General features: G+C 31.6%; 9 protein-coding genes and 1 non-coding gene across 10 annotated transcripts in view, besides 1 other annotated feature; 3 read left to right on the forward strand and 7 right to left on the reverse strand. All coding sequences in view use genetic code 11, as the record gives it.

The window, feature by feature from the left end:
• Positions 1–1,332, reverse strand: part of ndhF (NAD(P)H-quinone oxidoreductase subunit 5) — a 2,229-nt gene extending 897 nt beyond the window's left edge. Inside the window, exon 1 of the mRNA in view lies at positions 1–1,332. This exon is cut by the window's left edge and continues 897 nt beyond it. Coding sequence (YP_010495386.1) covers positions 1–1,332 — 1,332 coding nt within the window.
• Positions 1–10,000: part of a sequence feature (small single copy (SSC)) that runs on past both edges of the window.
• rpl32 (ribosomal protein L32) lies at positions 2,383–2,547 on the forward strand. The gene has a single exon. It carries the CDS (start codon positions 2,383–2,385, stop codon positions 2,545–2,547), a length of 165 nt encoding a protein of 54 aa, YP_010495387.1.
• Positions 3,395–3,474, forward strand: trnL. The gene has a single exon. It is a non-coding gene; the product is annotated as a tRNA-Leu (tRNA).
• ccsA (cytochrome c biogenesis protein) lies at positions 3,592–4,560 on the forward strand. Its single transcript has one exon. The coding sequence runs from the start codon at positions 3,592–3,594 to the stop codon at positions 4,558–4,560; it is 969 nt and encodes a 322-aa protein (YP_010495388.1).
• On the reverse strand, positions 4,849–6,369 carry ndhD (NADH dehydrogenase subunit 4). The gene has a single exon. The coding sequence runs from the start codon at positions 6,367–6,369 to the stop codon at positions 4,849–4,851; it is 1,521 nt and encodes a 506-aa protein (YP_010495389.1).
• On the reverse strand, positions 6,468–6,713 carry psaC. The gene has a single exon. The coding sequence runs from the start codon at positions 6,711–6,713 to the stop codon at positions 6,468–6,470; it is 246 nt and encodes an 81-aa protein (YP_010495390.1).
• Positions 6,957–7,262, reverse strand: ndhE (NAD(P)H-quinone oxidoreductase subunit 4L). The gene has a single exon. It carries the CDS (start codon positions 7,260–7,262, stop codon positions 6,957–6,959), a length of 306 nt encoding a protein of 101 aa, YP_010495391.1.
• Positions 7,482–8,012, reverse strand: ndhG (NAD(P)H-quinone oxidoreductase subunit 6). Its single transcript has one exon. The coding sequence runs from the start codon at positions 8,010–8,012 to the stop codon at positions 7,482–7,484; it is 531 nt and encodes a 176-aa protein (YP_010495392.1).
• On the reverse strand, positions 8,332–8,832 carry ndhI (NADH dehydrogenase subunit I). The gene has a single exon. It carries the CDS (start codon positions 8,830–8,832, stop codon positions 8,332–8,334), a length of 501 nt encoding a protein of 166 aa, YP_010495393.1.
• The window catches only part of ndhA (NAD(P)H-quinone oxidoreductase subunit 1), a 2,145-nt gene continuing 1,061 nt past the window's right edge, over positions 8,917–10,000 (reverse strand). The window contains exon 2 of the mRNA in view: positions 8,917–9,455. Coding sequence (YP_010495394.1) covers positions 8,917–9,455 — 539 coding nt within the window. The remainder of the gene's footprint in view (positions 9,456–10,000) is intronic.

A 10,000-nucleotide genomic window follows, 5' to 3' on the forward strand; every position in this document is an offset into this window, starting at 1 on the left:
AAATGCGGTTAATCCCGCCGTAGACCAAGCTATTATTCCAAAAATAGGTGAATACAACCAACTATCATTAAGAATTTCATCTTTGGACCAAAAACAAGCAAGGGGTGGAATACCGCAAAGAGAAAGTGTACCTAATAAAAAAGAATTTTTAGTAATTGGTAGATGTTTTGTTAAACCTCCCATAAGCACCATATTCTGACTTTTTTTTGGACAATATCCAACAAGAGTTTCCATTGAATGAATAACAGATCCCGATCCTAAAAACAATAATGCTTTGGAATAAGCATGAGTAATCAAATGAAATAAAGCACTGCGATAAGACCCCATACCTAGAGCTAACATCATATAACCCAGTTGAGACATTGTGGAATAAGCTAAACCCCTCTTAATGTCTTTTTGAGCAAGAGCTAAAGTAGCTCCTAAAAAAACTGTTATTATCCCTATCAAAGAGATAAAATTCATTATGTGGGGTATAACTATGAAAAGAGGCATAAGTCGAGCTACAAGAAAAATTCCCGCTGCTACCATTGTAGCAGCATGTATAAGGGCCGAAATAGGAGTTGGCCCTTCCATTGCATCAGGTAACCATACATGAAGGGGAAATTGTGCAGATTTCGCAATCGCACCGGCAAATAATAGAATAGCACACAAAGTAACAAATAAAAAATTGACCTCATTATTAGAAATCAAGTTATTGAAGATTTGGAATAAATCACGAAATTCGAAACTCCCCGTTATCCAATAAAACCCTAAAATGCCTAATAATAAACCAAAATCGCCAACACGATTAGTTACAAACGCCTTTTGACAAGCCTTTGCTGCAACAGGTCGTGTGAACCAAAATCCTATTAATAGATACGAACATATTCCAACTAATTCCCAAAAAATATAAATTTGTATCAAATTTGAACTAGTAACTAATCCCAACATGGAAGTACTGAAAAAACTCATATAAGCAAAAAATCTCAAATATCCGTGGTCATGAGACATATAATTATCACTATAAATAAGAACCATAATTCCAACAGTAGTGATTAATATTAACATAATAGAAGTAAGCGGGTCGATCAAGTATCCGAATTCTAAAGAAAAATCATTATTGATAATCCAAGACCATACATATTGATAGACATAACTGCTATTTATTTGCTGAATAGACAGATTCATGGAAAAAATCATGACTATACTTAACAATAAAACACTCTGAAAAGACCACATACGACGAAGACTTTTTGTTGCCGTCGGAAAAAGAAGAAGTCCCAACCCTATTAACATAGGAACTGGAAGTGGAAGGAAAGGTATTATCCACGCATATTGATATGTCTGTTCCATAAAAAAAGTTTTTTATTCTTAATTAATTGTTTCCGATTCACCGGATCTTACCTCGTTCGAAAAAAGTCAATAAAAAATCAAGATATGCACTAACTTATTTAATAATTTTAAATAATTTTAGATTAGTATTTATTCTGAGTCTTTTCAGAATCGTTCAAATCAAATATTCAAAACAAGAAGTTACAATTGGTCAAATGAGATGACCAAGTTAGATATAAAAATGAATACTTATAACATGAAAATGCAAATCTAAATTATTATTACGAGAAATTCTCGTAATAATAATTTAGATTCATAGAGCAAGGATAAAAAATTACGCTAAAAAGAGTACTTGATGCTGATATGAATTATAGGATTAACTAAGGTCATCGGTCTAATGAAATAAAAACTCTTGAGTTTAGTTAGTTTCTTTCAACGCATTAACTAATTCATTATGGGATTGATTGTTTTCCATTTCAATCAAAACGATTTCTTAGTAAACGTTAGAATATTATAGATCTAAAATGAACTTTTTTTATCGAGAAAGGGTAAAAAACGCCTGAGATATTTTTTTATCAAACCACGTATCCTTTAACAGATTTATTAGTAATCTGATTCGAATTTCAAAATTGAATTTAGGTGTATTCTTTTCTCGAGTTTGACTAAAAAAAGACTCAAGTTTTTTAGTAGGCAAAAGTTTACAATTGAGGTATTTTATTAGTTGTAAATAAAGTCTAGAATGACGAAAATCAAGGTCTTTTAGGTTCTTTCTTTATTTTTATTAAATCATTAAGTTTCATTTCTATGACCTAGCAGATTCTAAAGATATAAATTTGAGAGGAGAACTAAGAGTTCCAAACCAAAAATTTTTGGTTTGACAAATCTTGTATGGAATCAAAATTTTATTATTTCGAGTAATTTTTGATCCAATTTAACGGATCTTTTACATATCTATATTTCTTTTTTATGAAGAGAATATTATTTATAGAAAAAATAGATAATGAATAAGAAATAATAATTTGTTTTGAATAATAGATGTCTTTCACATCCAACTATAACAATGATTTTCAAATGGCAGTTCCAAAAAAACGTACTTCTATATCAAAAAAGCGTATTCGTAAAAATATTTGGAAAAGGAAAGGATATTGGGCGGCGTTAAAAGCTTTGTCATTAGGGAAATCTCTTTCTACTGGGAATTCCAAAAGTTTTTTTGTGCGACAAACAAATAAGTCCTAAAATATTGGAATAATCGGAATGGATTTGACTCACAAATTTGGCTCAATACTTTTTGAATATGAAATTAACAATGGGCAGTCCCTATTCTAATCAATAAGAAATAGACCAGTACAAGATTTTTTATTTCTTTGTAGTATATTTTCACTAATATTTTTATGGTGGGGAGTCTTATTTTCCCCATCGACCTTTACAATAATGAACAATTTTTCTCTTTCTCGGGAAGGGCAGATATAATATTTTTAGTTCAAATTAATGGATTGTTGAAACTAATAGATTACATGGTAAAAAATTTTGGATAACTTTATGACTTCTTAATTTATAATTTTTTATAATTTTTAGTAATTACTATATGAAATGGATTTACCATATATCTCCAATTTTGAGCCCAATTAATAAAAGAACTCCATTGTTGAGATATTATGTATAACTAATCTGTCAATGTACAAATAATGTGTCAATTTGAAGTAATCCAAAATAACCTATTTTGGATTCATTGAGAAAATTTATTTTTTGTTTGAAATTTATGAAATCAGATAAACGAGAAATAATGAAGTATCAATAAAAGTAAAAAATGAAAACAGTTTTTTTATTCTATCGAGAGAATAATCTACTTACAAAAGTTGGATTTTAGAATAGGATAAACTATGTCAAAGCCCTAAGATAAGATAAATAAACAGATAAGATAAATAAACGGACACCCTAATAAATGAAACTAATGAACCTTCAAATTGACTTTTGAACTCATTTTTTTTATCAATTTGAGTGTTGACTAAAAAACTTATTTGATTGAATTGACTTGTTCAATATCGACGATTGAATATAAATAGGCTATTATTAGTTCGAGTAAGCCGCTATGGTGAAATCGGTAGACACGCTGCTCTTAGGAAGCAGTGCTAGAGCATCTCGGTTCGAGTCCGAGTAGCGGCATGACATATTCTAAAAGATATCCAATAGATCCTATAATAAAAATAAATTAAATTCCCGATTTCTAATTCTTAATTAATATTAATTTAGGGGATTCCCTCCCTTTTTTTTTTCATTTTTATGATATTTTCAACTTTAGAGCATATATTCACTCATATTTCCTTTTCAATTGTTTCAATTGTAATTATAATTCATTTGATAACCTTATTGGGCAATGAAATCATAAAACCATATGATTCGTCAGAAAAGGGGATGATAGTTACTTTTTTATGTCTAACAGGATTATTAATCACTCGTTGGATTTATTCGGGCCATTTCCCACTAAGTGATTTATATGAATCATTAATTTTTCTTTCATGGAGTTTCTCCCTTATTCATATAGTCCCTTATTTCAAAATAAGAAAAAATTATTTAACCGAAATAACTGCCTCAAGTACTATTTTTACCCAGGGCTTTGCTACTTCGGGTCTTTTAACTGAAATACGTAAACCCACAATATTAGTACCTGCTCTACAATCGGAGTGGTTAATAATGCATGTAAGTATGATGATATTGAGCTATGCGGCTCTTCTTTGTGGATCCTTATTATCAGTAGCACTTCTAGTCATTACATTTAGAAAGATTTTTTATAGTTATAAAAGTAATAATTTCTTAAAATTAAATGAGTCTTTTTCATTTGGTGAAATCCAATACAAGAATGAAAGAAACAATATTTTTAAAAAAAATTACTTTTTGTCTGCTAAGAATTATTACAAGGCCCAATTGATTCAACAATTAGATTATTGGAGTTATCGCGTGATTAGCCTAGGATTTATATTTTTAACCATAGGTATTCTTTCAGGAGCAGTATGGGCTAATGAAGCATGGGGATCATATTGGAGTTGGGATCCAAAGGAAACTTGGGCCTTTATTACTTGGATCGTATTCGCAATTTATTTGCATATTCGAACAAATAAAAATTTTCAGGGGGCAAATTCCGCAATTGTGGCGACTCTAGGCTTTCTTATAATTTGGATATGCTATTTTGGGGTAAATCTATTAGGAATAGGGCTACATAGTTATGGTTCATTTACGTTAACCTCTAGTTAAATTCCAGAAAAGTTCTTACGAATACAAACGGAATACGGTGTATATAAAACACCTTGTGTCAACCGGCGACAACCGTGTGAATCAAGTCAAGTAGTGTAGTGATTCACACGGTTCTCGCAAAGACCAAGTATATTGGGTGAAAATTCAAATTCATATTTTGTTTTTACTTTATTTAAGATTTAAGAGAATAAAAATTTAAGATTTAAGAGAATAAAAATCCTTCTTCTTTTTTCTTTTCATTAGTCAACCAACTCTTAAAAATCATAGGAGTTTTTTTCTTTAAGAAAACTATCTATAAAAATAATTAGATAGAATACCTTCAACCTTGTCAACTGATAGTGAAAGAACAAAATCCGGATACATACCAATACCTATTACAGGTAGAAAAATGGAGATCGAAACAAATAACTCGCGCGGTCCAGAATCAAAAACATAAGCGTTTGGAGTATTAAATAACTTATATCCATAGAACATCTGGCGTAACATAGATAATGAATAAATAGGAGTTAATATCATTCCAATTGCCATTACAAAAGTGATGGCAATTTTAGGCATTAAAAGATATTTTTGGCTGGTAATTATTCCTAAAAAGACTATAACTTCTGCAACAAAACCACTCATACCCGGTAATGCAAGCGAAGCCATGGAAAAACTACTGAACATCGTAAATATTTTTGGCATGGGGATAGCTACTCCGCCCATTTGGTCGAGATAAACAAGACGTATTCTATCATAACTCGTTCCTGCCAAGAAAAAAAGTGCAGCACCAATAAACCCATGAGAGATTATTTGTAAAATAGCTCCATTGAGTCCCGTATCGGTTATAGAAGCAATTCCTATAAGTATGAAACCCATATGAGATACGGAGGAATAGGCTATTCTTTTTTTTAAATTGCGTTGGCCGGGAGATGTTGAAGCTGCATAGATTATTTGTATTGTACCTACTATCATCAACCAAGGAGAAAATATAGAATGAGCGTGTGGTAATAATTCCATATTAATCCGAATCAATCCATACGCTCCCATTTTTAATAAAATTCCGGCTAGAAGCATACAAGTACTGTAATGTGCCTCTCCGTGGGTATCTGGTAACCATGTATGTAGGGGTAGAATCGGTAATTTGACAGCAAAAGCAATAAAAAATCCAATATAGAATATTATTTCCAAAGCCACAGGATACGATTGATTCACTGATGTTTCAAAATTTAATGTTGGTTCATTAGAACCAGATAAACCGACACCCAGAACTCCCATTAAGAGAAAAATGGAACCTCCCGCCGTGTATAAAATAAATTTTGTGGCTGAGTAGAGACGTTTCTTTCCTCCCCACATGGATAGAAGTAGATAAACCGGAATTAATTCTAATTCCCACATGATGAAAAAAAGTAAAAGGTCCCGAGAAGAAAATGATCCTATTTGACCACTGTACATTGCTAACATCAAGAAATGGAATAATCGAGAATCCCGAGTAACAGGCCAGGCTGCTAAAGTAGCTAAAGTAGTGATAAATCCTGTTAATAAAACGGGTCCTATAGACAGTCCATCTATTCCTAATTTCCAACGGAAATCAAAAAAATTGATCCATTTATAATCCTCTACTAGTTGGATTAATGGATCGTCCAATTGAAAATGATAACAGAATGCATAGGTTGTTAGAAGAAGTTCTAACATGCATATACATATAGTATACCACCTAATGACCCTATTTCCTTTATGTGGAAGAAATAAAATAAAGGAACCCGCAAATATTGGTAAAACTACAATTATTGTTAACCAAGGAAATTTGTTCGTGGTAAAGACAAGATACACTTGGACCAGAAAAACCTATGCCCAAAAATAAGATATTTTTGAGCACAGGTTTTGGCGGTAAAAAAAAAATGGGCTCAAGTAGGGTTTTATGTAACGTATTAATAAGCTATACCCATGCTGCGGGTTGTTTCATGCCATAAATAAACTCGAACACTCAAGAAATCTGTTGGGCAGGCGGATTCACATCTCTTACAACCGACACAATCCTCTGTTCTTGGAGCGGAAGCTATTTGTTTGGCTTTACATCCATCCCAAGGTATCATTTCTAATACATCCGTGGGACAGGCTCGGACACATTGCGTACACCCGATACATGTATCATAAATCTTTACTGAATGTGACATTGGATCTATCCATTTTTGAACGTGAGAAGGTTTCAATCTAGTAAATTGATAAATGAATTATATATTTAAATACTAGATGAATCGATGAGTTCCCCGAGTTTTTTTATTAATCTACTTCTGGATTGACAGCGCCAAAATACTTTGATTTCGTATATTTGTGATAACATGAGGATACCTTACGTGGCAGACATGCTAATTTGAATTAATTATTAATTTATGAAAATTCTAATTTATATGATAATATTACTTATTCAACAAATTCGATTGATTTATACGAGTTGATTTTCTGTTACGATAAATTGATGAAACAATAGCGAGTCCAATAGCAGCTTCAGCAGCTGCAATAGCTATAACAAAAATGGAGAAAATGGCTCCTTTTAATTGACGACTATCAAAAAAATCCGAAAATGTTACAAAATTGAGATTAACCGCATTTAATATAAGTTCAAGACACATAAGAGCCCTAACCATATTTCGACTTGTAATCAATCCATATAGACCGACAGAAAATAAATAGGCACTCAAAACAAGTACATGTTCGAGCATCATTAACCAACTCCTTATCAATCTCGATTCATTTCAATATGAACAACAATTTAACCAATTGGATTGACTAGAATATAACGAGTAATGGAATAAAGGAATATATTATATTGGGAATAGATCAAACTACTACTAAGAAACAATTTGTATTTTATATACAAAAATAGAAAAAAGGAAATGCATGTGATAGCTCATAACAAGGTTTTTCCCAGTTCTAAAGAGTTATTATTGACGAGCTACAGCAATTGCGCCGATTAACGCAACTAAAAGAATTATTGAAATGAATTCAAACGGAAGAAAAAAATCTGTTGATAAATGAATCCCAATTTGTTGACTATTACTTATCAAATCTTGTTCTATAATCTGGTTTGCTTTTGTAGTCCAAATAATTCCGTACCATGACGTATCTGGAATAGTAGTAATTAGTGAAACAAAAAGACTTGTACATACCACCGAAGTTATTCCATCTCCAACGGTCCAAAGATGGAAATCTTTGGAATATTCTGAACCATTTATAAACATCACAGCAAAAATTATTAAAACATTTATGGCTCCTACGTAAATAAGGAGCTGCGCAGCAGCTACAAAATGGGAGTTTGATAGAATATAGAATAAAGATATACAAACAAAAACCAATCCCAACGAAAAGGCAGAATAAATAGGATTGGGAAGTAATACTACTCCCAGACCCCCTAATATAAGACCCAATCCCAGAAAGACTAAAAGAAAATCATGTATTAGTCCAGGTAAATCCATTATATATAAAATCAGAGATAAATAAATCAAAATCTTTCATAACTTTATTGACCCGGTCAGGAAAAAAGAAGTAACTCTACTTTTTTATAATAGTTCTTATAAAAAAATTCCATTTTCATGGATATGGATTGATGGAGATATAGTTATTGGCTTAATCTCTCGAAAGAGTAATTTGAATCTATATATTTGCAAATCCTCAATATAGACTATAGAAATAGATTTTTAATATAAATTAAAACAGGATTCTCGTCCCCTAATCAATATAATTGTAATTATTCACCAAATAAAAACCTTCATTCTTTTAGATCAAAATGAGTTCTTAAGTTTTTATTTCAGGCAAATTGAAAATTGTTCGAATTGTGTAATCATCAATTACTGACATTGGTAAACGACCCAAAGCAATTTGATTATAATTCAATTCGTGACGATCATAAGTAGAAAGTTCATATTCTTCAGTCATTGATAAACAATTTGTTGGACAATACTCAACGCAATTACCACAAAATATACATATTCCGAAATCAATACTGTAATTAAGCAATCGTTTCTTTCTAATATCAGTTTCCAATTTCCAATCAACAACGGGCAAATCTATAGGACATACACGAACACATACTTCACAAGCAATGCATTTATCAAATTCAAAGTGGATTCGTCCGCGGAAACGCTCGGATGTGATCAATTTTTCGTAGGGGTATTGAATAGTTACAGGTAAACGATTCGCGTGTGATAAGGTAATCATGAAACCTTGACCAATATACCTTGCGGCTCGTACTGTTTGTTGGCCATAATTCATGAACTCAGTTACCATAGGGAACATATCGTGAATATCTATAAAAAATAGGATACTTGTTTCTTTCTCTTGTTTGAGACAAGTCGTGAATATGAATATAGAAGTATTTTTTTACAGTGAAATAAGTTGGGAACAAGTTGTTAATAATAGATTACCTAGAGAAATAGGTAAAAGAAATTTCCATCCAAGATTTAATAATTGGTCCATTCTCAGTCTCGGTAAAGTCCATCTTGTTGCGATAGGAATGAACAAGAACAAATAAGTTTTAGCTAATGTAATAAAGATACCAATTATTGTTCCAAAGACTCTACCCCTTTTAGTAATTTCAAAAACCTCGGGAACAAATATGTACGGAATAGAAAGATTCCAACCCCCCAAGTAAAGAACTGTTACAAATAATGAAGAAACTAGTAGATTTAAATATGAAGCAACGTAAAATAAACCAAATTTTATACCGGAATATTCGGTTTGATAACCTGCTACTAATTCTTCTTCTGCTTCTGGTAAATCAAAGGGTAATCGTTCACACTCGGCTAGGGAAGAAATTAGAAAAACTAGAAAGCCTATAGGTTGACGCCACAAATTCCATCCCCAAAAACCATATTTTGACTGCGCTTCAACTATATCAACTGTACTTGAACTGTTAGATAATCATAGTGGATGATAACATCACTGTTCCCATCCCTATTCCAGAACCGTACATGAGATTTTCATCTCATACGGCTCCTCAAAGGTCACAAATAAATCTAAGGACCCGTCCATTATTATTTTTCTTGATATGTTTGTAGGATATATAGAGAGAAAATCAAATCCATTGTAAGGTCCCCATTAGACACTGGAATTCTGTTTGCTATATTTATAATAAAGTGCTTCTGAATTCATCTTATCTTTTAATAATTTAAATTCTTCTTTGTTGAGTAATAACTTAATCCTTGAATAAAATGTTTCTTGTAGCAATATCCATAGATATTTCAACCTAACGTTTTTAATTACGAAATCAAATTAGACGTTGCATTAGTTCACGAATTATGACAAGCATTCTATCTCTATATAGAGAAAGAAAAAAGATATTTTTTTCTAGTGTAATTCCATTAAGTCTTTCGAGTTTTTTCGTTCCTATTCTCCTTTCTCAAAAAGGGGGACGTTAAACAAAGTTAAAGGATTACTTCGTTCTTGATAGTTATTTACTTAATCG

This window comes from Lactuca serriola, chloroplast, assembly GCF_051521515.1.
Source record: "Lactuca serriola chloroplast, complete genome".
Taxonomy (NCBI): Eukaryota; Viridiplantae; Streptophyta; class Magnoliopsida; order Asterales; family Asteraceae; genus Lactuca; species Lactuca serriola.